Source organism: Lytechinus pictus, chromosome 10 (assembly GCF_037042905.1).
Source record: "Lytechinus pictus isolate F3 Inbred chromosome 10, Lp3.0, whole genome shotgun sequence".
NCBI lineage: Eukaryota > Metazoa > Echinodermata > Echinoidea > Temnopleuroida > Toxopneustidae > Lytechinus > Lytechinus pictus.
Window position 1 is genome coordinate 34,376,023 of NC_087254.1, and position 22,852 is coordinate 34,398,874.

Consider the following 22,852-nt stretch of genomic DNA (forward strand, 5'->3'; position numbering starts at 1 on the left):
TAAAATAGATGTCAATGAGGCTTTGTTAATCTTTAAATAAGTCATTTTGATATCACTAGTAATATATAAACAGATTGTTACCTTATTTTACAATTAAAAAACCTTAATTTTGCACTTAGTATTTCTTGGTTGTAGCAAGAGAATCAAATCATAAAATAAAATCTAAGAAAAAAATACAATTGAATAAAAAAGGTGATTGCCTCTAATTCATAAACAGTCCTTGTTTATTTATTTATTCAAATATATTTATTCAGGATGACAAGATCAGTTAAGAAACTGTTTTACATAATGGTCCTGACATTAAAAACATAAATACATGTAAATCAATAATATATTTAAGATGAGATAAAAATCAAAGTAATATCTAAAAAATTGTTCTAAAAGTGATACAATGCAATACAAGAAAATTTAAAATATGTTATGCAAAGAAATAAAGTAAATGTAATTAAATTGAATTATTTATCAACGAATTAAAGTACATAATTCAGAGACGAAGTGTATGAATTAATGATTACAGAACTATATCAAAATCGATAAAAAGCAGGATAATAAAAGATGTTTATAATTTGAACACTGATATGAGATAGAAATAAAAAAAAGTGGTATGTATTTATGAAGCAAACTGAATTATAAATATTTAAAATAAATGATACTAAATAAATTGTAACGAATTATGACAAAGATATACATGTAGGTACCGTATGGGCACTAGTATTCAACCCGGCATAATTCAAAGATTTTGACATATTCCCCAAAATATTTAGAAATAGGGAATTTATCTTAATTTCATACCTTTGTTATTTCCAGGGTAATCTGTTGTCGGTATTTTCTTTATCAATCTGTCGACTGTATGCGCGGAGGATCGAATTATGCGGTGATGGCCTTTTGCACTGAATGGCACTAGTATTCAACCTAGTGAGGATTGATAGCAACTTTCAAAAGGGTTTAGATTGCTAAATTAGATCTAGATCTATGGAAGTCTCTGGCTTTGATTAATTCCCTGTTTGGTCTCATCTCAAATGGTCTAGTCCATAGTCGGATGGGACAAGGGCAGATTGAGAGACAGGGCCATCTTTCATCACTAGGTTGAATATTAGTACCGACGGATTGAATACTAGTACCAAAAACCGTCGCCGTAAAATTCGATCGCCTGCGCACGCAGTTGACGGGTTGAAGAAAAAAATAACGGGAATAGAATAACCAGCATTTGCTCTTGGAAATAAGACAGGTCTAAAATTCAGGTAAATTCCATATTTCTGTATATTTGAAGAAACTCTCCAAACGGGTTGAATACTAGTACCCTTACGGTACTATAAAAAAAAATTTTGGATCGTAGTGTATTTGAACAAAGTGGTATGTAAAATGTACATGATACTGCATATCCGGGTTTGGGATACAATTTCTTTCATTTAACAATTAAAACTCTCAGGTAATGTAGTACATATGAATTGCACATCAGGGTTTTAGAATTAATTTCTTGTATATGAATTTAAAATTATCGAGTGATGTTGCATTTTAGAGACTGGGTGGAAGCTCGTTCCATATTTTAGCACCAGTATATTTAAATGATTGTTTGAATAATTCTAGCTTAGGTTAAGGTATCATTACATTTAAAGAATCTGCGTTTCTTGTGTTAAATCCATGGCGGTCACAATACATCTCAATTTCATTCCATAATCGTCCAGGAGCAGTGCCATTAATACATTTGTACACAAGTGTTGCAAGAAAGTAGTTGCGTCTTTGTTCAATGTTTGGCCACGACAAGTCCGTCATTAACTTAGTTCCATTGTATTTCTCGTAATCAAAGTTTTTCATGACTATACGTGCTGCTCTTTTTTGTGTTCTCAACAATTTCTTTTTGTAAACTTCTGGGCAATTACCCCATACAGAACATGCATAATCATAGCATGGTTGAATTGTGGATTTATACAATATATTCAATAAGTTAGAGTTAACAAATTTACTAAGTTTGGCAAGAATATGGACTTTGTATGCGACAGATTTACATAGATTAGTGTGAGCATTCCATTTCAACTTATCATCAATCGTGAGTCCAAGATATTTCATGTTATTGACTTGCTCAATCTTGTGCTCTTCAATTTAAATGTTAAGTTCATTTAAGGATTTTGATTTTAATAGCATCACCTTAGTTTTATCTTTATTAATTCAAAGTCTGTTATTAGTATACCATTTATTGATTTCAACCATGTTTGCCTGTAATTTTGCATTTGCATCGGTATTATCTTTTCCACTAATATAAACAACCACATCATCAGCGAATATATTGCATGAACCATTTGTAACATATTCCGAAATATCATTAATAAAGATAAGGAAAATGGTGGGGCCAAGGGCACTACCCAGAGGAATGCCTACTGTGAGGTTCCTCATCTGTGATCGTTTACCTTGATGTTGTACAGTTTGCTTTCTATTAGAAATATAACTCTGAAACCATTAAAGTTGATTGCTACGTATTCCATACTTCTCTAATTTATAAATCAGTAAATCATAATCGATGGAATCAAAGCATTTGGAAATATCTAAGAAGCAAGCAGCTACTTGTGCACTCTCATTTATGGCTTCATAAAAATCATCAAGTATGCGATGTAGACAGTTGAGGTAGAGTGATTAGGTAAAAAGGCTGATTGGTCGACATTGATCATGTCATTTTCATCAATAGTTGGGATTGAACCTCTTTTTCGATGATCTTAGCAACATGGCTAACAACAGAAATAGGCCTGTAATACTTTTTATCATTCTTTGAACCCTTGCCTTTATAAACCGGGGTTGTTCTTGCTATTTTCCAGTCGTCGGGTATTTCGCCAGAAGATAAACTTTAATTGTAGATTAGGGTTAGAGATATATCACATATGTATGGTGCTGCGATATTTAATAATTTTGTATCTAGGCCTAAAACATCCACCTTACTGCTTTTGTCAAGGCGATTAAGAAGTTTTAAAATGTTGTTTATCTCAGCATTTCTAAATTCAAAAGAATAAACAAATTCAGGATGTTTCCATTCAAATTTCTTTTCAGGAAAAGTATTTGCTATCATTTTACCAATGTTTGCAAAATGATTGTTCATTTCATCACAGTCAACCTCACATGTGTTACTCTCATATTTATTGTTGCCTGTGACAGCGTGTAACTCATTCCATAGTTCCTTAGGATCATTATTGTATTCACGAGATATATTGTTGTAGTACTCTTTTTTTTCTTTTCTCTAATCATACAAGTAATTTTGTTTCTTATTCTCCGATATTCATTTAGAGTTTCTTGACATTTAGAAGTATCAAATTTATGTTTTAAATAATCTCTCCTATAAATAAGATTAACGATGTCTGGGGTCATCCAGGGATTAAAACGCTTTCTCATTCTTGCTTCTTTCATTGGAGCAAATTCATTACTCATTTCTAAAAAAGCCTCCTTCCATTTAACCCATGCTGTCTGAACACACAAGTCCTTTAGTACATTATTACCGATAACATCGAAACACTTTGTATTTTTCAACCTTTCGATAAATCAGATTCATTAAATTTTTCATAATCTCTAAAACGCCTGACGGTATGATCCTTTGTTTGTTTCTAAATATTGACACATGTATATATCAAGTAATGGTCACTTAGTGAAATGTTTGCTACATCACACATACTATGTTTATTTGGAATCGAACTCAGAATATGATCAATGCATTTTGATGACGTAAGAGTAACCCTTGTTGGTTTATCAACCAGTTGGGTGAGGAGAAATAAGTTTTCAATATTAGCAATAAGATTATTGGGTTGCAAATCACTATTTCTATAATCAATATTTGTATCACCAAGGAGAATCAATTCTTCATTCACATTTCTTATTTTCTCTAGTGTATCTAGTATTTTTTCTGACTATACGTCGTCGGCATCAGGAGGCCTATATAGACAACTGACAATTAATTTATCATCCTTGTCAGGAGAAAATTCGATCCAAGTTCATGAAAATCACTGAAATGTGTGACTTCTTTCTTGAGAGTGCTTTTAGGTGTCGGCCTGTGGTGAATATCTTTAAAATCAAGGAATAATTTAAGACCTCAAAAATCACCTCTCATAATGATAACAGACGACTAATGAAGGATCAATGTACGATCAGCGGAGTGTACTGCTTACCTATTTCACACTTTGTACCCGTCCAACCATTAGCACAGGTGCAGGAAAAGCTATTTACCCCATCTGCACAAACTCCACCATTCTGACAAGGATTACTTGCACACTCATTAATATCTAGGAAAAAAATGATGAATGAAGAAATGTTACATCTCATGCTCCTCATTCACCTCTTCATGTTTCAAATATTACCGATCATATGAATGAAAATATGAGAAAATTATAAACATTTATTTTAACAAACTATTTTGAAGAAAAAATTCAGGGAATAAAGACCACCCATTTTGATAGTTTTGAAAATAAATTATTTGTTTATTAAATATTGCAGTCACTATCCTTTCCAAAATGTTTATTGACTTGTAAATTCTTGATTTATCCCTGATGATTCGATCTCTTTTAGTATTACCTATATCAAAATTACTTCATGAAGTGAAGTCATTTGATCAATTTCTGAGATTCCCAATGTTGTGAAGAGGGGAATCAACTTGAAAACCTAATGCCTACTCTGCTCTTTTAGGCAAAGGATTATAAAAATAGAGGTGAATTTGTTATTGACGAGATTGCAAACTTTTGATATCTGAATGTTAAATCTCTCAGTACTGGAGGAATAATTTTTTGGAAACTGGTAAATGTATTAACCATCAAGTACTAATACATTAATGATAATAGAAAAGTTGCTTATACATTATCATTGTTAGAAAGTATCAAATCAAAACTCTTCAAATACGACAGTTTGTAATGCCATGTGAGAAATGTCATATCATAAAAATAATCATATAAAGAGACATATTTCTGTGTATTGTCACTTCATCTCTCAAAACTTAATTTTATGATACTGCTTGAACTATTACTTTACTGATACTTCCATCAGCATTACCCATAGTCTAATGATCAAAATAATAATAATAGGCATGAGGATAGTTATACTATAAATACAAATAATAAAGTAATAATCACAATACTTCTACTAATAATAGATAGTTTTATAAACAATGATAAATAATAATAGTAATAATAATAATGATGATAATAGTAATAATGATATTAATAATTATAAAAAATGATAATGATAAAAATCAGAATAACAATAATTATGATAAATATAATTACAGATTTTGCTAAGAAAGCCTAATCATAACTATAACATCAAGACTCTCGTTATAGGGAGACTGAAATAATAAAAATCATATGGACAGAAGAAACGCAACACTACAAATTGAATAAAAATGGTTGCAATTTTTAGATTTACATACTTGTTTGGCAGCGAAGTCCTTCAAATCCACTGATACACTGGCATGAGAAGAAATCAATCTCATCAGTGCATATACCCCCATTCATACAAGGGCCACTGCTACACTCATCTACATCAATCTCACAATTGGTGCCCGTATATCCCGGCAGACATGTGCAGGTGTATGCGTTCGGTAGATCCGTGCAAACTCCGCCATTCATGCAAGGAAAACTTGCGCACTCGTTAATGTCTGCAAAAGCAAGGTGAAAATATCAAATGAACCCTTTTCCATTTTAAAAATTTGACAGAATCTCTAAGGGTCAAGTCCAATAAAATATTCAAACACTCTTGGATGCTGAACAAGATTTCTCCATTCTTATATTATCTTACTACACTGCTTGAGTGGTAATAGTTAGAGAGCAATTTTTCACATGAATTAGAAAAGAGAAGAATTTTTTAAAGTAACTCCAACATAGAGGAGAATGAATGTTAACGTTTTATGGAATTACCCTTTGGTAAAATCAAGAGTGTCTCAAACCGCGTTGATCAGCTTTAAATAGGAACTGAACAGTAAGCGATATCAAATAACGAAGTTGTCATCAATATGATACATGCAGTGTAAATGCATGCTGTGGAAGACTGCATGTGTAAACAGCTCAAAGAAAAACCACCATCAGTTCTTTGAGCTTTTATTATTATGTTTTATTGATGTATACACACCAGAAATCATGGCCCCTTCAAAAATAAGTTGTGAATGCATGAAAACAAATTTAGATCATGAATTCGTGATCTGAATCATGAAAGAGATAGGAATTATAGATTGATCACATTTTAGGTTTGATTTGTATTCAAGTAGCATTTTAATTTCAGTTACAAAACGTTGCGAAAGACCAGAAGAAGAATAATTTAGATGATATATTTTGCTAAATATCAATATCCAGTATAATTCCTTTGCATTACACCATTATACTTGTTTCAGTGAGGGGGGACGTACCTAATAATTATTCTGAGATCTTATTTATTGTGTAGAATCTTGAAGAAAAGGCAAGGAAATTTTGTTTGTCTGGCGCAGTATCATTATCATGTCCTCCTACATGTTTTTATCAAACCATGGCGCTATCATGAGTTTCAACATTTTTTTTTTACAAGATCTCATTAATAATAAACCAATTAATAAACGTACCAATAAAGCATCGGGGTCCTTCTGTACCCGGTTGACATATGCATTCATAGCCATCTATCAGATCATTACAATCTGCACCTGATCGACATGGACTGCTGGCACACTCGTCTATATCTGTAGTTAGATAATAAAATAAAACAATAAGTATACACAATGCATTGTATCTACTTAGATGCGATCATGTCGGTCAAAATTCGAAAGTGACCAAAAAAAATATAAGAATGAGTTTAACCACTAATGTAACTGGGAAGCCTATATTCTATACTGTAGACCACATTCAAGTGAGAAGATAAATTTTCATTGATTATATTTTAGAAAGTTATATCATGGTTGTACTACTACTGTTGTTAGGTTATATTTTTTCAAAGCGCTTTCTATGTTTGAATGAACATCTTGTGTACATAACAATATGCACTATCTCTGAGTCAGCATTAAATATTGCCTGTTGCAAGTCAGTGGAACAAAATGATTATTTCTTCATTCCAAGAAAGATCATACACATGGCTAATGATAATGATAAAAACTACCTGGATTATTATTTTTGTATTATTTTTATTTTTTGACAAACATACAAAATGAGCCATGGTGTAGATTCCTTCAGAAAGGAATTCATCCACAGTGTGCTGCACTCTACCCAGGTGAGGTACGAATTAATTCCTTGAAATGTGTGTAATTACGGCCGCCAAGCTAAAGCCGGGGTAATAATATCCAAGTCCTTTGGAAGTGCATAGTAGACGTTATATTCATACTGTGATATGCGCTATACAAGAACTGTTTATGATTATGATTATTATTTTAATAAGACAAATGCTAACAATCAAACAGCGCTTATTCTCAAATTATGTATATCTAGTTGTGTGTCTGGACAATTGAGTTTAAACAACCATTTGGAAAAGTTAGCAAGCAGTGTTTCATATTTTTTTGTACAAAATGTTATGCAATATCATAGAGAGCAAAATTGCAGAAGATAACAACTGCTGAATTAATATTTTTTGTGTAACCCAAAGACAAAAAAGAAGGCCTTAAAAATCAAAACACCCCACCCCCATCCTACAACGAGAAAGGAAACAAGAAAAACTTACTTATTTCACAAAAGGTTCCTCCGAATCCACTGGCACACTCGCAAGTAAACGAGTTTATGTTGTCAACGCAGGTACCATCATTCAAACAAGGTCCATTTGCACATTCATCAATATCTACAATAAATAAAGAAAATTAATAAGGATTTGAATAAGTTGATACTGGATACTGATTTATCATGTTAATTGAGATATTCATTTCCGTTCTGCAGAATGCTAAAGGCGTGAAACCCCTTTGGGTCGTATATTGATAATTAAACAAGGATTTAACCCAGACCTGAAAATATTTTTAGTCCACACATTTTCTTTGCAAAGATAATGGTCAAAATAATTTATTGCATAATCATTTAATATGAATGCACTGAGTGCCATTGAAAAAACTGGTAGCTTGAGCTAAAGTCAGGATGATAATATCAGCATTCTGTATCCTGAGGCAAAAATGGCTATATAAATCCAACTGTTACTACTAATTATCATTGTCATCATTATTGCATTTTTTACAAAATTTTGCCAAAACATTTGAGTAAAATTTACTTGGAGAATGCCTTGACGACTGGCACTTCATACAAAGTTCATCTAAGTTATTGCAGATTTAAACAAACCATAAGTACGAGAATATGACCCTGGAATTAATAAATAAGTTCAAGCTAATCCTCTGCTGCGAATAGATATTCATAAGGGTCAATAGCACATACAAGGAGAGGTCGTTCTCCCAAGCTAATACTACTAGAACTTCAATACAAATGATTCATCTTTTTAATTTACATTATTAGTAAAGAACAATCTCTGAAGACGAACCAATTGCCAGACAAAATGTTAGATACTGCCCTTAAATGTTATTGTTTTAGTACATTAAACAATGAAATCTCAAAAGACTGGTACAATTAACAATACAAATTTCTTGAGTTCATAGTCAATGTAGATTTGCTTGATTTTCTTTTGTTGTATAAACTGGCTCGCATGCATGGAAGGGGTTATAAATTTGAGAGGATTAGAATTAAGGTGAATACTTATACTTTGAAAGACCAATGGTAAGATCAACGAATTCAACGACAACCAGATATCATTTGGTGTGACTTCAATCAATGTAAGTATTTGTGAAACCTCTCCCTATAGCATTTATTGTAAGGTGCAGAAAAGTGATTACCTATTCCACAATTCTGCCCTGTGAAGCCTGCAATACAGGTACAGCTGTAGAAATTGACGAAATCTTCACATGTTCCACCATTCAAACAGGGAGAGCTGGAGCATTCATTGATATCTGAAAGACAACCAATCATAATGTTAATCTCATAATAAATTTCGTATTAGAACTCGTAGGAAGGCTTGCACTATGCATAATATTATGTTCTTTTATTGAGGGGCCCCGTTTACAGCTCAACTTCTATTGTGTCCCAGACCTACCATATTACATTCCATTTTGTCAAACTTTGACTGATTTGTTTGAATGAACCCGAACTTGAACCATTTACCAGGTCATAGAAAACAGCAATCAAAATACTGAAAACAAACATATGCATATCAAACCAAGAAAGTTGCAACTGATTGATTAGGCCACCCCTATAAGCAGAAGCTACACGAACCATTCCATTTGGGGATCTACTTGTATTTGAAAATTTCTGACCTTCCCTCCCATGCCCATGTCAGATGGAACAAATGCAACAACAAGCATACAGACATACACACAGACACAAACACATACCCCCGACCCACAAACACACACTCTTAAACTTTTCTTTAGTTACAAACATAAGTAACCCACACAGGTGGTAATATCCCAAGATGAAGGAAGTTATCATCAATTTATCCATGGCCCTTACGGGAGAAAGTTAACAAGTGGGCAAAGTTAAACAATGGAGCTACATGAATCTGACGGGGAAACGCACTGCAACAATAATCAAAGGGAGCTTATTATGAAGATTTGATGTCAGTGATTTTCACAGACAGGCCTTGTAGGCCTACTATTGGAAATCCTTGCATCTGATTGACTCAGAGCAAATAATTGGCAAAAAACATTTTTCAAAAAATGATCCCCTGCATAGCCCAAATAATTTTTGCCAAGTTTTCCATACATGACAACTGAAAAGATATTTGTTTAATTGTAATGATGTAAATATTGGCAAGATTAATTATATACATGTATGATACACACAAAAAAGAAACACATGGCTTAAAAAATGGCATTGACCGTTGTTGATAACCCAACATAATTCTGAATTTGAAAGTCAGTACGACCAATGTTCTGTCCAAGATTGATTGAAATCAGAACATTTAGCAAAGAATTAATCAAATTTTGGGAAGTGTTAAGATAGCTGATACCAGAGTTATCCCTTTCTCCGTCTATCTTTGGTTTTGCTTAACAGAAGTGCTAATTCTAACAACACACTAGGAAATTTATAATTATAAAATAAATCTGGAACTATCCCTTTATCATTGTAGGAAATATACCCTCCTTGTAAAATGTTACCAAAGTATGTGAAAGAAAAAAAAAAAGCCAGGGCATGACTTACCAATTTCACAATTGATTCCAGTGTATCCGGCTTGACAATTACATGAGTAAGCATTGATAAAGTCAGTACACATGCCAGCATTTTGACAGGGAAAGCTATCGCATTCAGCAATATCTATCAAAAGAAAAAAAGAATAACACAATGCTCATAATATCTAAAGTGACAAAAATAATCCAACACCCCCGTGCCCCTCCACCAAGGTCGCCACTCCTGATTTGCGATTGACCTCATTTTTTATATAAACATGTAGACAATAATTATTTGCATTTAATATATATTTCCTTAATCAAATTTTCATGGGGTATAAGCAAATCTTTATTCCAATACCATGTTGAATAACAATAATAATAATAACAACAACGACAATAATATTACTTGTTTCTTTTATAGCAAATGACACATAACAATTCAGATTGCAGATTTCATGTCCCTAAGCACTAAAGATATAGGAAAAGTACAAAGTCAGAATAACATAGTTTAGAAGCAAGAAGATGCACGTTCAAATTTAAAACATTGGACACCTTTCACTGGCAAATATTCAAAGGGTTTGATAGGTATGTCTTAAGAGAAACTTAGATAAATCATGGAATCAGGAAGTGCATTCCATGAAGTAGGAGAGGCGTGTGCATACGAATGTTAATCATATTGTTGAGATGAAAGGAACAAGAATAATGCTGTTGAGCTTGATCTCAGAGTACGGGAAGGAGGGTAGTGTGATACTAATTCTCTTTAATAGTACTAAAAGCCTAAATGAAATACGGGATTGAACAAAAATAAACCAAATTTCAACCTTAGAATAGAATTGTATTACAATTTTAAGCAGGAATGCCACTTGAAATTGATACAAATAGAGGAAAACTCAGCTAAAACAACCCTCCTTGCTAATAATAATAACAACAAAAAAATAGTAGCTTCCCTATTAACACGGAAGGCAATTGTTTTATTAAAACTTTAAAGTAAAATTTCAGGGACGGACACCCTTTCATACTTACCGATATCACAATTAGCTCCAGTCCATCCAGGCGCACATGTACAAACGTAAAATGCTATTCTATCATCACAAGTTCCTCCATTGGCGCAGGGAGTTGAAGAGCATTCATTGATCTCTGAAAGTAGTAAAAACACAATATAGTGATAAGGTGAATTTCAGTAAACTGCACAATGAATACAATTTTTGAATTGTTTGTTTCTCATTTTCTTTTTTTCAAAGAAAATGAGAAACAGAAAGCCTTGTGGCTATTTATATTGCAATAAATAATTACCCACATATTTTTATTATTCCACATCTTTCTTTGACCACATCACACTAATAACTGAATTACAAAACATAACATAATTTTAAATGGCATATATGAAATTTGAAGCACTATTAAAAGGCTTTGGTCAGGAGTGGCCAAGATAGAACAAAGGGTTTTTTCTCGGAAGCATTTTTCCTACATCAGAGCCAAATATTTCAATACACATATGTGCTAATCATAATTGAAATAATCACCTTGCTATCAAAATATCAAGTAGAATATTGAATTGGGATTTCATAGGTAAACAAAGTGTTACAAAACACGTTTTTTGTTTTCAGGAGGTATCAATTCAAGTTTGCTTAATCTCCTTTTCTTTTGCTGCAATTGCAATATACAATAAAATGTCATAGTCTTTATGAGATTACAGTCCATGACTTCTTCGATTTCATGGAACCAATATTTCATCATGAGCTATGTTATATCAGCAATCTTTATCTTGGTTTTTACCAAATATATATAAACCCACAAAATTTGATTATTGGCAGAAACATAATTCTACTTACCAATGTTACAGATTGTCCCTGTATAGCCATCTACGCAGTCACATGTAAATCCATTAACACCATCAATGCACATTCCACCGTTCATGCAAGGACCACTTTTACATTCATTGATGTCTGTAAAGAAAAACAAAGATTCCATAGGACTGAAAACAGAAAACATTCAACCTTTGAAACCTTGCACAAGGGAATATCAAGTTTTGGTTACAACAAAAATTTATTGAGGTTTTCTATGTACAAACCTATGGAATTACCATCCTCCTGACCATAGTTTGACATTAGATAATTCAAACCTATGAAGAAGCCTAATAAAGCCTATTGTCAAAATCCATTCATGTGAGTTTTTCATTTTTATATCAAAATACTCAGCTGTCAAGCAGTGAATATTCATCAAACTAACACTGTTGTACTAAGTAGCTTAATTATTCATTTCCCAATTGTCGAATACACAACCTTATAAAACAGGTAGTAGCCATAACATTCATCTTTTAACTGCAGGTATGTATAATATATAGAAATATATATAAACACACACAACCATGTATACATATATTAACAATGATATACTATGTACCATATTTGCCCCAAACCAGTACAGCTTATACTAATTTTCATAAATGACAGTGCACTGATATCCATTACCATTAGTGAAGTTAGTTAAAGGTAAAATACAGTAGTTGCAGCAAACAGTTATTTCAACAGAAACTCTTTGAAATCAAGGTTGATTGTCAATTATAATACATCTACATCTGGTACATTAATGTAAATTTTTCTTTGTAAAATCATGAAATCCTAGCTCAAATTGATTATTCTGATGATCACTAACACAGAAAAAAAATATATGGGACAGTGTATTAGTATTCATTTGAAAAAATACCCGACATTTGATGGAACTCCGTGCTTATCTTGCTCATTTCTCAGCATTTACGCATTTTCTTCCAGAGCTAGTTGGCACATATTTTCTTTATCTATAAATACATACAAGCACTTTGGTGGTACTTTCATTGGATTCTGTTCGAACTCATTTTGACATCGTTACCACAACTGGTATTTATCTGTCATACTTACTTGTTTCACAGTGTGTTCCTGTGTATCCTGGTGCACATGTGCACTCATATCCATTGCCATTAGTCAGTTCATTACAAGTCCCTCCATTCTGACAGGGGTTGCTACTACACTCCTCACGTTCTACGGATGGAATAGAAGCAGTACTAATAACAAAACCCTTTGCATGCTGAATTAATTCTCAAAGAATATTAATAACAATTATATTTATGTTATTTTCTTTGAATCATCTAGATTTCCTTATTGCTCTTTTGATATTGACCATTATTGTATACTGAAGAATACTAAATGTATAGCGATATAATGGCTGTATAAATGAGAGGGACAAATTTATTATTTATTACGACTGTTGAATTTGATTGTATGAATATGCAAAAAATCAACATTAGCATGCAAAGGGATAGTAATAATAGCATTTATACCGCTACTAATGAAGATAATAGTACCTAAAATAAATATGTAAAGTGTAGTATTTACGTGGAATAAATTCACCTGCACTGACGAAGAATTTTACTTCTACAAAGCACTTTCTTAAATCAAGAGATATATTTATAATTTAGATGTGAAAATATTTAGATATAGCCAGCTTTTTATGTCAATCTATCTAGTTTGGGGGCAGCAAGGGAAAATATACAACCGCCAACAGTGACTCATTTTTTACTCTCCATCTCATATTGCGAAATGCAATTGCAGACTTGCATCACATTGTAAGAGGTAAAATTTTCAATTTAAGTAGTTTTAAGAAATCTACCTAAATTTGTATTATGCCCAGTCACATCAAATCTGCTAGACCCAGTAAATATTCAATCAAGTTTGTTTTCGTTGTGGAAAATCCCTATTTTCAGGTAAACAAATGCTTCTGTTCTCAGTTTTGATGTACTATTAAAAAATGGTTAATATATGTATGAGCCAAAAAGAGTGAGATTGAGATCCGTTCCATTAACTCAGTGCGGCATAGAGCTTTAAACTGTAACTTTTATCACTAGACCACAAGCAATTGACAAAAATTGAGTGTTCTTAAGGCTTTTATTCCTCCGATTTGTATAAATTCTACATTCTAAATTCTGCTGATATCCTACGTAGCATTTTTTGCAATTTAAGGATTACCAGGTATTATTTATTTATTCATGTATATATCTATTCACTTATCTATTTGGTATATACAAAGCCTGAAGGGGTCAATTTACAAATTTGTGAATATTTGATTATAATCAATGATATTTGATGATAAGTCGATAAGTTATACTGAATGGTGTATTATGAATTTCAGGCTTACTTACCTTGTTCACAATTGACACCGAACCAAGCAGGTGTGCACTGGCAGAAGTAGATGTTAACGCCATGCGTGCATGTTCCTCCATTCAAACACGGGCTGGATGCACACTCATTTATATCTTTTGATAAAAGGATAAAAGGAATATGATATGGAGAATGAACAGAGCAAGATCTAAGAAATAGAACATTTTTGTTATGAATGATGCTGTCTACTCCTCCTTCTACATAAATACCACTTCATAAACAATAATACCAACACATTGGTTGATTCCGTCAATTGCATCCCAGGCCCTGCAGCCTGACTACTTCTACATCTGTAGCTACAACTTCAACAAGACAGCTACAACACCAACAACAACAACTACTACTACTACTACTACTACTACTAGTACTTCTACTACTACTACTACTACTACTACTACTACTACTACTACTACTACCATTACTACTACTACTACTACTACTACTACTACTACTACTACTAGTACTACTACTATTACTACTACTATTACTACTACTATTACTACTACCACTTACTACTACTACTACTACTTCTACCATTACTACTACTACTACTACTACTACTACTTCTACTTCTACTTCTACTACTACTACTAATACTACTACTACTACTACTACTACTACTACTACTATTACTTCTACTAGTACTACTACCACTTACTACTACTACTACTACTACTACTACTACTATCGTACTATTACTACTACTATTTTTATCACATTTATCATTTCCTTCTTGTAATACCAGTGATATTAGCATTACCTTAGACACAATTATTCTGATTTCCTATAATGATGAAAAATGTCCTTTGAATTTAGTTTAAATCTGCCTCCCCCTCTCTTAGCGCATCACCTCAAGAATTACCTTTACTTTTAAATATGAACAATCTTCATAGGCATGGCGAAACACACCACCATATGTAACAAAGGTAAAATATCTCTAAATACATTACAGCTAATTAAACTGAAAAGGGTCAATAAGAAGGCATCAAAATTACATGACACTAATCCAGCTGATGAGTTTACAAAGTATAAAAAGGGCAAATATTGTAGGAATAAATGGAAAATGAAAACTAGACATCTGTTATCATTTTAAAACAGGTACTTAAAGAGAAACAATGTAAACATGTGATGAATGAGAAAGGGAGCAAACAGGGGATTAATTGAGAACAACAACCCCAGCTATTACAAATTAAGAGATGGGGTTATTATTATGAAGTTCAGAGACTGCTCTGCATTTGAACAACTCCAACAACATGACTCTACTATAAGTTTTCTTTCTGTAATTTTACTTAATGATTTATGGTAATAAATGGATTTTGGAGAACACAAAAATACTGAGGTTTGTCATGCCACGTTTGAAATAAGCCTTTACTCACCAATGGCACATGTTGGACCTTCCCAACCATCCTGACACCTGCAGACAAAAGTGTTAGTACCATCCTCACAGGTTCCACCATTCTCACAAGGCTCTCTTGTACATTCATTGATTTCTGCAAGAAAACAGCCAATGATATTACAATAAATGGATTCTGAAGGTCACCTCTTAGCCAACTGATGAATGAACCTGTTCTTTGATTGAAATACACTGTAAAATATATTGGGTGAAATTTTAACCAGCATGAGGGTAATTATGTGTCCAACCAATTTGAGGCAGTATTTTACCCTATGCGGGGAGCATATTGTCCAGTAAGGCTAAAAAATAACGGCAATTACTTTAGAATGGGCAAAATTTTCATTACACTCAAGAAATAAAAATGCCCAATGTTGGTTGGACACATAATTACCCTCATGGGGCATTTTTACCAAAAAATTTTAGAGTGCATTTGTGTTATTAACCAGTACAGAATAAAACACAAATTCTTGATTACCCAACTGATTACTTTGAGAAAGAAGCTCTGTCACTGCAGTCTCTGGTGGTATAAATATGAATTTTATCTCTTAAACCTACTCAAATATTGGGTGTAACTTCTTTTCTTACCAATATTACATGTAACGCCAGTGAAGCCATCCGGGCACATGCAGGTATAGAAATTGATGCCATCATCACAGGTGCCCCCATTTTCACAAGGAGAAGATTCACATTCGTCGATGTCTGCAGAATTGATATAAGCATATAAATACAGTGTGCAAATCGATTCCGTTACGGCATTATATAATACACTATTTTGATAAATATTTGATCTGACGATTGTTTTAGAGCTGGTTAACTCCATGTGACAATACGTTTCTCCTGACTACCTTGTAGATGCATGTTAGAGCACAATTAAAAATGGCACACTTGATGATTTGACATATTGACAAAAAACACCTTCTGCACAATTCTGTAAGCACATAAGCATTTAATTACTCCAAATAGGAAATAACTTATCTTTGTATTTTTACATTTTTGTCTGGTCTGTTACTAATATAATTTATCTCTATATTCAGGGATAATTTACTTCATGTGAAATCTTATGAAAATGAAGTTTAAAAAGTTAAGTGGCATGACTACTTTGAAAACTATGATTATGCAGTAAAAAAATAATCAAAGACAATTTATCAAACATCTCTTGAAGTTTGTGAATTGCATTCAAGAAGTGTATGTGGTAGAGTGAATAACACATACAGATAAATAATTAAACAACCATATTTTGCCACTCATTTTTATATTGTATATTCAATATTATATTTAGAGGAAAATTATTAAAACATGGAATGTGATCATCATGCTTACCGATGCTACAGCGTGGGCCTGTCCAACCAGGTGAACATACGCATTCAAATCGATTCTGTAGATTGCGACATACCCCGTTACCATTGCAAGGGTTGATTGTCTCCTCACATTCATTGATATCTAATGACAGAAATAAAAGAAATGTAGAAAATGGGTTGGATATGAAACCAATTCTACAACCAACGATTAAAAAAAAAAAAAAAGTTGCTGTGGGTAATGCATAGTTTTCGAGAACTGTACACTTTTATAAATCTTATTCAGAATTCAGATAGAATATTTGATTAAAACAAAAATATATCATGCCACTATTTCAGCTCTCAACTTTTCAGACAACCAATACAAACATTGTTACAATAAATGAGTGCTACTCGAAAAGTTCAGTTGATTGGTAAGATGTGCATATATTGTGGAAGGGGAATTGAATTGCATGAATGGTCAGACATAAATTTAATCATTCACTTTATATTTATATTCTAATCTCTAATTTATCAGTACAATATGGGCTTCGTGTAAACATTTTTAGATTCCTTATAAATATGTAGTACAATTATTCTTTCATTCAATCTTTAATTGTTATATGTTACCTATTTGGCAATTAGTATCAGTCCAGCCTGGTTCACAAATACATCTATAGCCGTTTATTTCATCAATACATTGACCACCATTGAGGCAAGGATTCGGAGAACAATCATCAATATCTGAAACAAGATCAGAGAGCACATTGAACATTAATTTCAACATCTTTCCAATTGGCTAATTGAATTTCTTCAGTAGATAGACCAGAAAAGACAAAGCCCCTAATTTGAGGGAAGCAATAACAAACATAGAAATACACTGTACATGTATCTCATTAGAATAATTTCTGTTGATCTGATAATTTGCAGCCAAGATCTGAAGCGGATAGGCTTACAAAGTCCACCTCAAGTAAAATAAACCTGGTGTGGATGCGCCCAGTTATAAAAGGTGCTAAATTGCAAGAACAATATCAACACTTTTTGCTAACAATTTTAACCTCTTTTAGTACTGGAGGTAACACATATTCTTAGTTTTGTACACCTGTTAATTTCTAATTTTTCATTCACAATCCTGACAATAACTGCCAAGATAATATCATCTAATTAGACATATTTCAGCTCATTGACACAAGTCCAGACTTTTATAAGATTTAAAAATGAACAAAAATCTATAAAAAACACCAATAATAAAATAGCAACCATAAATACGAGAACACCTTACTTATATCACAATTGGTTCCTGTGTAACCGGGATCACATGTACAGAAGTAGAAGTTAGTTCCGCGGCCATTACATTGGCCATTGATGCAAGGATTGCTAAGGCACTCGTCTACGTCCATTTCACATGTGGGACCAGTCCAGCCAGGCTGGCACATGCAAGTGTAAGCAGCAATAAGATCAATACAATCCCCTCCATTTCGACAAGGGAAGCTTGCACACTCGTCAATATCTGAAAAAAAGTAATGTGTTAGATTAATCATAACAAAGGAATCAAAATAATGTGATAACATATTCACATAATTCGTATTGAATATTAATGTAATTTCAATCAATCAGCCATGTCCAGGGGTTGGAGTAACTTGCTCTCGAGCAATAACTCCTCAAAGAGGTCACCCAGACCTGTATGTATCACTGCATGTGTTATCTTTTTGTGTTTATTATTATCATGATCATTTAAAAGATGTTCAACCTAAGAAATAGATGTTTGAAGTCATTTGATGCTAACTCTATACTGTGACAATGTCATCAGCATAGTGCTAAGTGCCACACATCACAACTGCATCAACTATTTCCTTATTCAAGCTCGTGTAGATAATTGTACTCTTCACACCCTCAGGTATTTGCTTTTAAGTGTAAATTAACCATTGATTGGTGAGCCAAAGATGTAACAATAAGAAAAAAACCAGCTTATTTTCTATAGACATAACTGATCTATCAATTGCACATTTGCAATAGGCTTCTTAAAAATTTAGCATTAAAGGTAAATCGGGCATATTATTTTCTTGTCTTAGCTCTCCAAATCGGGGTTCAAAATCTCTCACCAATCAACATTCTCCAATCTGCACCACTGACATAACTTTGGAAATTGATAGTCATTGATATATTTGTCTCTGAGAAACAGAGCTGCCACCTTAATTGTGTAAGAATCCTATTCTTTATTTCTTTTTATCTTATTTTCAAGCTTAAAATCCTATTTTTCTTTACTATGTTGAAAAGCATACCAAAACATTTTTTTACAAGTTTAAAAATCCTACTTCTATGGGAAAATCTTCAATTTCACCTTCCCCTTAAAAATCATACTAAAAAGATAATATCCTACTTGTTGGTAGCTCTGTATTAACATTGTAAGCTAACAAAATCTTCACATCTGTCTATTAGCTGGTATAAATCTATCATAAACCAAAAATTATCAAAATGGTGACTCAAATGTTCAGGCTATCCAAAAATACAAGAATTGTTTTCAAATGTTTTATGCAATTTAAACTGACTTGTTTGGCAGTTGTCTCCACCATATCCTGGAGCACAGTCACACCGGTAGCCATTGATGAGGTCAGTACAAGTGCCTCCATTTACACAAGGAGAGGAACTGCATTCGTCGATATCTGTAAATGAGAGATACAGTCATTCATATTATTTTGCTCAATGCAAACTTCATCTCGGACTTGTAACATAAAGCTAAGCACCCATTGTAGGACCATTAAAATGATTGATTTCATTGAATACGATCCACAATTAATCATAAAATCAAGCGTATAATCCAGATTAGCTTCCTCTGAAAACATGGCATAAATATGTTGTATATGGCTGTGATCAAAGTATACAGAGATGTTTTTATCCATTCTAAATAAAATCATCTTTATTTAGAATCTACCACAAGTGGCAAAATGAAACAGGAGATGAAGCCTATTATGCCAGAATCATTTGGTATATGAGTACGCATTTCCTACCAGAATAATTTTGCATTATATAATTTTCTACTATTTTCATAAACAATTGTGGTCACTTTACTTGAATCTATTATAACCCATTTTGAGACCATTTCTAGACTGAGCAATTGGATGAAATTAACAAATGTGATAAGCCACCACTAAATCAACAATAAGTTGCCTAAAATGAATTTTGGGATTTTATTGATTTTTAAAAAAGCATGTCAAAATCGATCAATAATTATTTACACAAGTACTTGATTAATTGCCAAAAAATTCAGCGAGAGCTTGAAAAAATAAGCAGAAAACGACGTTTGGAGTTCACTCAAGCATGGGGTGTGCACACTGTAATCTCAGTGAGACTTCTAAGCAGTTCTCAAAAACTTGTGTCACAGAAACTTTTATACCTTGTTTTTTACTTAACTTTAACATTTAAAATTTAACAATACAAAGAGAAGAACTATTCTTTCAGATAAGCAATTTCATTTTGGATATTTGTTCTTTGAGCACCAAATTACTCTTTTAGCTGTTACCGAGAACATTTCCGAGTGACTTATTGTTGGTTTTGTGGTGGCTTGACACAAATGGATTATGTCTGAAGCGGGAAAAGTGGGAAAATTACAGAACACAAATTCAAACCCACAGGAAAAATAATTTCTCTTCTTTGCAAAATAAACTTTGTGAAATAAATCAATAATATATCAATGCTTTGTTCCACTTGTGAATAATGGCATATTGTGCTATCATCTGCTTCACACCATAACACAAATTTTATACATTTGAAAACAAGGACTCTCGTGCTCTTAAACCAGCCACGATCCAGCAGCTATAATCGTGCCACCTCAAGTTCTCAACTGCTTACATTTGGTCAGCATAATGCATTATTCTTGTATGTAGTCTTGTAATGATAACATACTTCTTAAGACTAGTTGTTTATAACATGACAGATCACAACGTGTTAGTAAGTTTGCTAACTCCTTAAAATTTTGTCGGCATTGACTAACAACCAAGGAGTCAACCAAGCATAATGTATGGCATTGTACAACGCCTACTTAGCTTGAATGTCAAACATTATTTTGTACCATTAATTTGGAACGTGTAAAATGTACCCATGCATGGCCTTGACGTCGTGGTACTATTCAATTCATGATTATTAATGTAGGTGCAAATACACGTAGGGCTTACTGGCCAAATGTGCGCTGCTGCGGCAGATCAGATGCGTGCTTGAGGGATTTTGCTTTTTGCTTTGAATAATTCTTTCTCATTTTCATCGATAAACATAGGAAAATTTGATTATTGTTTGCATTTTTGCCATGAGACTACTGAGGCGTTGTACAACACAAATTATCATGCAATTGCACGACATTTCCTGTTTGGTGAAAGGAGGAGACAGTCTATTCAACTCAGCTACTCCTCATCGAATAGAACATCTTTCTTCCACCTCATGCAAAATCTTTCCCCATCACATTCATCCCTATTCGTACTTGTATATTGTTTGATGCTTAGAGTGCAAAGTTAGTTAGAATTTATGCTTGATAGCTTGCACAAAGCTATTAATTTGGAAGACTTCGATAGGTGCCTTTGAACTGGGTACAGCAATTTTCCTGCTAGAATGGATAGTTCAGCTCCCAGCTTTTTAAGAAGTGTTGTAATACAGCTGACCTTGTGCAGTCATTTCTAGTCAAGCTTCTCCTACATGGATGTAACGGTTCTATACCTAGAACATTGTACTAGTGATTTAGAGCGGAGTGCTTGGATTTTGTTAGTCGATCTTTTTGTTATGGTTTACTTCTTCTGGTACATGTATATCCTGTATGGAGGTGATGTATCAGGAGTACCTCCTTCATAACCACAAAGTGAATCTGCATCCCCTGGTCCACTTCCTGTTCAATATGCTGCATTTTAGAGTTATGGTGGGATATGCTAGTGCTCATTTACATTTCTACGACTATATCGTACATGATGTTGCTATGATGATATATGGCATTTATTAATTTGCTCGATTCTCAAGGTTCATTGATCTATAATAGAAAAGGGATCTCCAATAAGATCTTGCGTGATGTTTGCTCAACACAGTCTTCTGGAATTACACCTATTCTTGAAGGATAAATTGAAGGTAGAGGTTAATACTGGATCTTCTCCCTCTGATGATTGCCATTAAGAGCCAAGTTAATATGTTGTCTGGATCTGCGGTTTTGCAGGCTTCAAGAATTTCTATCAATCAAAAATGTATGCTTCATACCAATATCATGCTTAGAGCATGTACATAGTCTCAGTTGTTTCAATGATATCTGGCTGATATCCATTATTTCCTCGTCGCTGTTCAACAGATCCCTTGACAGAAATGACGCATTCTCAAGGTTCATTGATCTATAATAGAAAAGGGATCTCCAATAAGATCTTGCGTGATGTTTGCTCAACACAGTCTTCTGGAATTACACCTATTCTTGAAGGATAAATTGAAGGTAGAGGTTAATACTGGATCTTCTCCCTCTGATGATTGCCATTAAGAGCCAAGTTAATATGTTGTCTGGATCTGTGATTTTGCAGGCTTCAAGAATTTCTATCAATCAAAAATGTATGCTTCATACCAATATCATGCTTAGAGCATGTACATAGTCTCAGTTGTTTCAATGATATCTGGCTGATATCCATTATTTCCTCGTCGCTGTTCAACAGATCCCTTGACAGAAATGACGCACTTTCTATTTTCAATTCCCTACTTCCCCATCTACGATCTCCACACTCTAAATGTGACTGGAAGAAATATGTCAGTGCAGCTAAAACTGTTGGATCAAAAACTTTCAGAAGACTGGACATCATAAGGAACAAAAATGAAGCATAATGATTGCTTATTATAACAAGTGGAACGCCTCTGGCAGTCTCGCCTGCAT

At 33.3% G+C, this 22,852-nt stretch overlaps 1 protein-coding gene across 1 annotated transcript in view; it reads right to left on the reverse strand.

Moving 5' to 3' along the window:
- LOC129270540 (uncharacterized) overlaps positions 1 to 22,852 on the reverse strand; it is a 95,206-nt gene that overhangs the window by 27,315 nt on the left and 45,039 nt on the right. Inside the window, exons 21-36 of the mRNA XM_064105923.1 lie at positions 19,521 to 19,634; positions 18,254 to 18,481; positions 17,602 to 17,715; positions 17,018 to 17,137; positions 16,283 to 16,396; positions 15,681 to 15,794; positions 14,286 to 14,399; positions 13,009 to 13,128; positions 11,944 to 12,057; positions 11,135 to 11,248; positions 10,143 to 10,256; positions 8,780 to 8,893; positions 7,636 to 7,749; positions 6,554 to 6,667; positions 5,393 to 5,620; positions 4,143 to 4,256 (exon numbers count right to left, since the gene is read on the reverse strand). Of these exons, the coding sequence (XP_063961993.1) occupies positions 4,143 to 4,256; positions 5,393 to 5,620; positions 6,554 to 6,667; positions 7,636 to 7,749; positions 8,780 to 8,893; positions 10,143 to 10,256; positions 11,135 to 11,248; positions 11,944 to 12,057; positions 13,009 to 13,128; positions 14,286 to 14,399; positions 15,681 to 15,794; positions 16,283 to 16,396; positions 17,018 to 17,137; positions 17,602 to 17,715; positions 18,254 to 18,481; positions 19,521 to 19,634 (2,064 nt within the window). The remainder of the gene's footprint in view (positions 1 to 4,142; positions 4,257 to 5,392; positions 5,621 to 6,553; positions 6,668 to 7,635; positions 7,750 to 8,779; positions 8,894 to 10,142; positions 10,257 to 11,134; positions 11,249 to 11,943; positions 12,058 to 13,008; positions 13,129 to 14,285; positions 14,400 to 15,680; positions 15,795 to 16,282; positions 16,397 to 17,017; positions 17,138 to 17,601; positions 17,716 to 18,253; positions 18,482 to 19,520; positions 19,635 to 22,852) is intronic.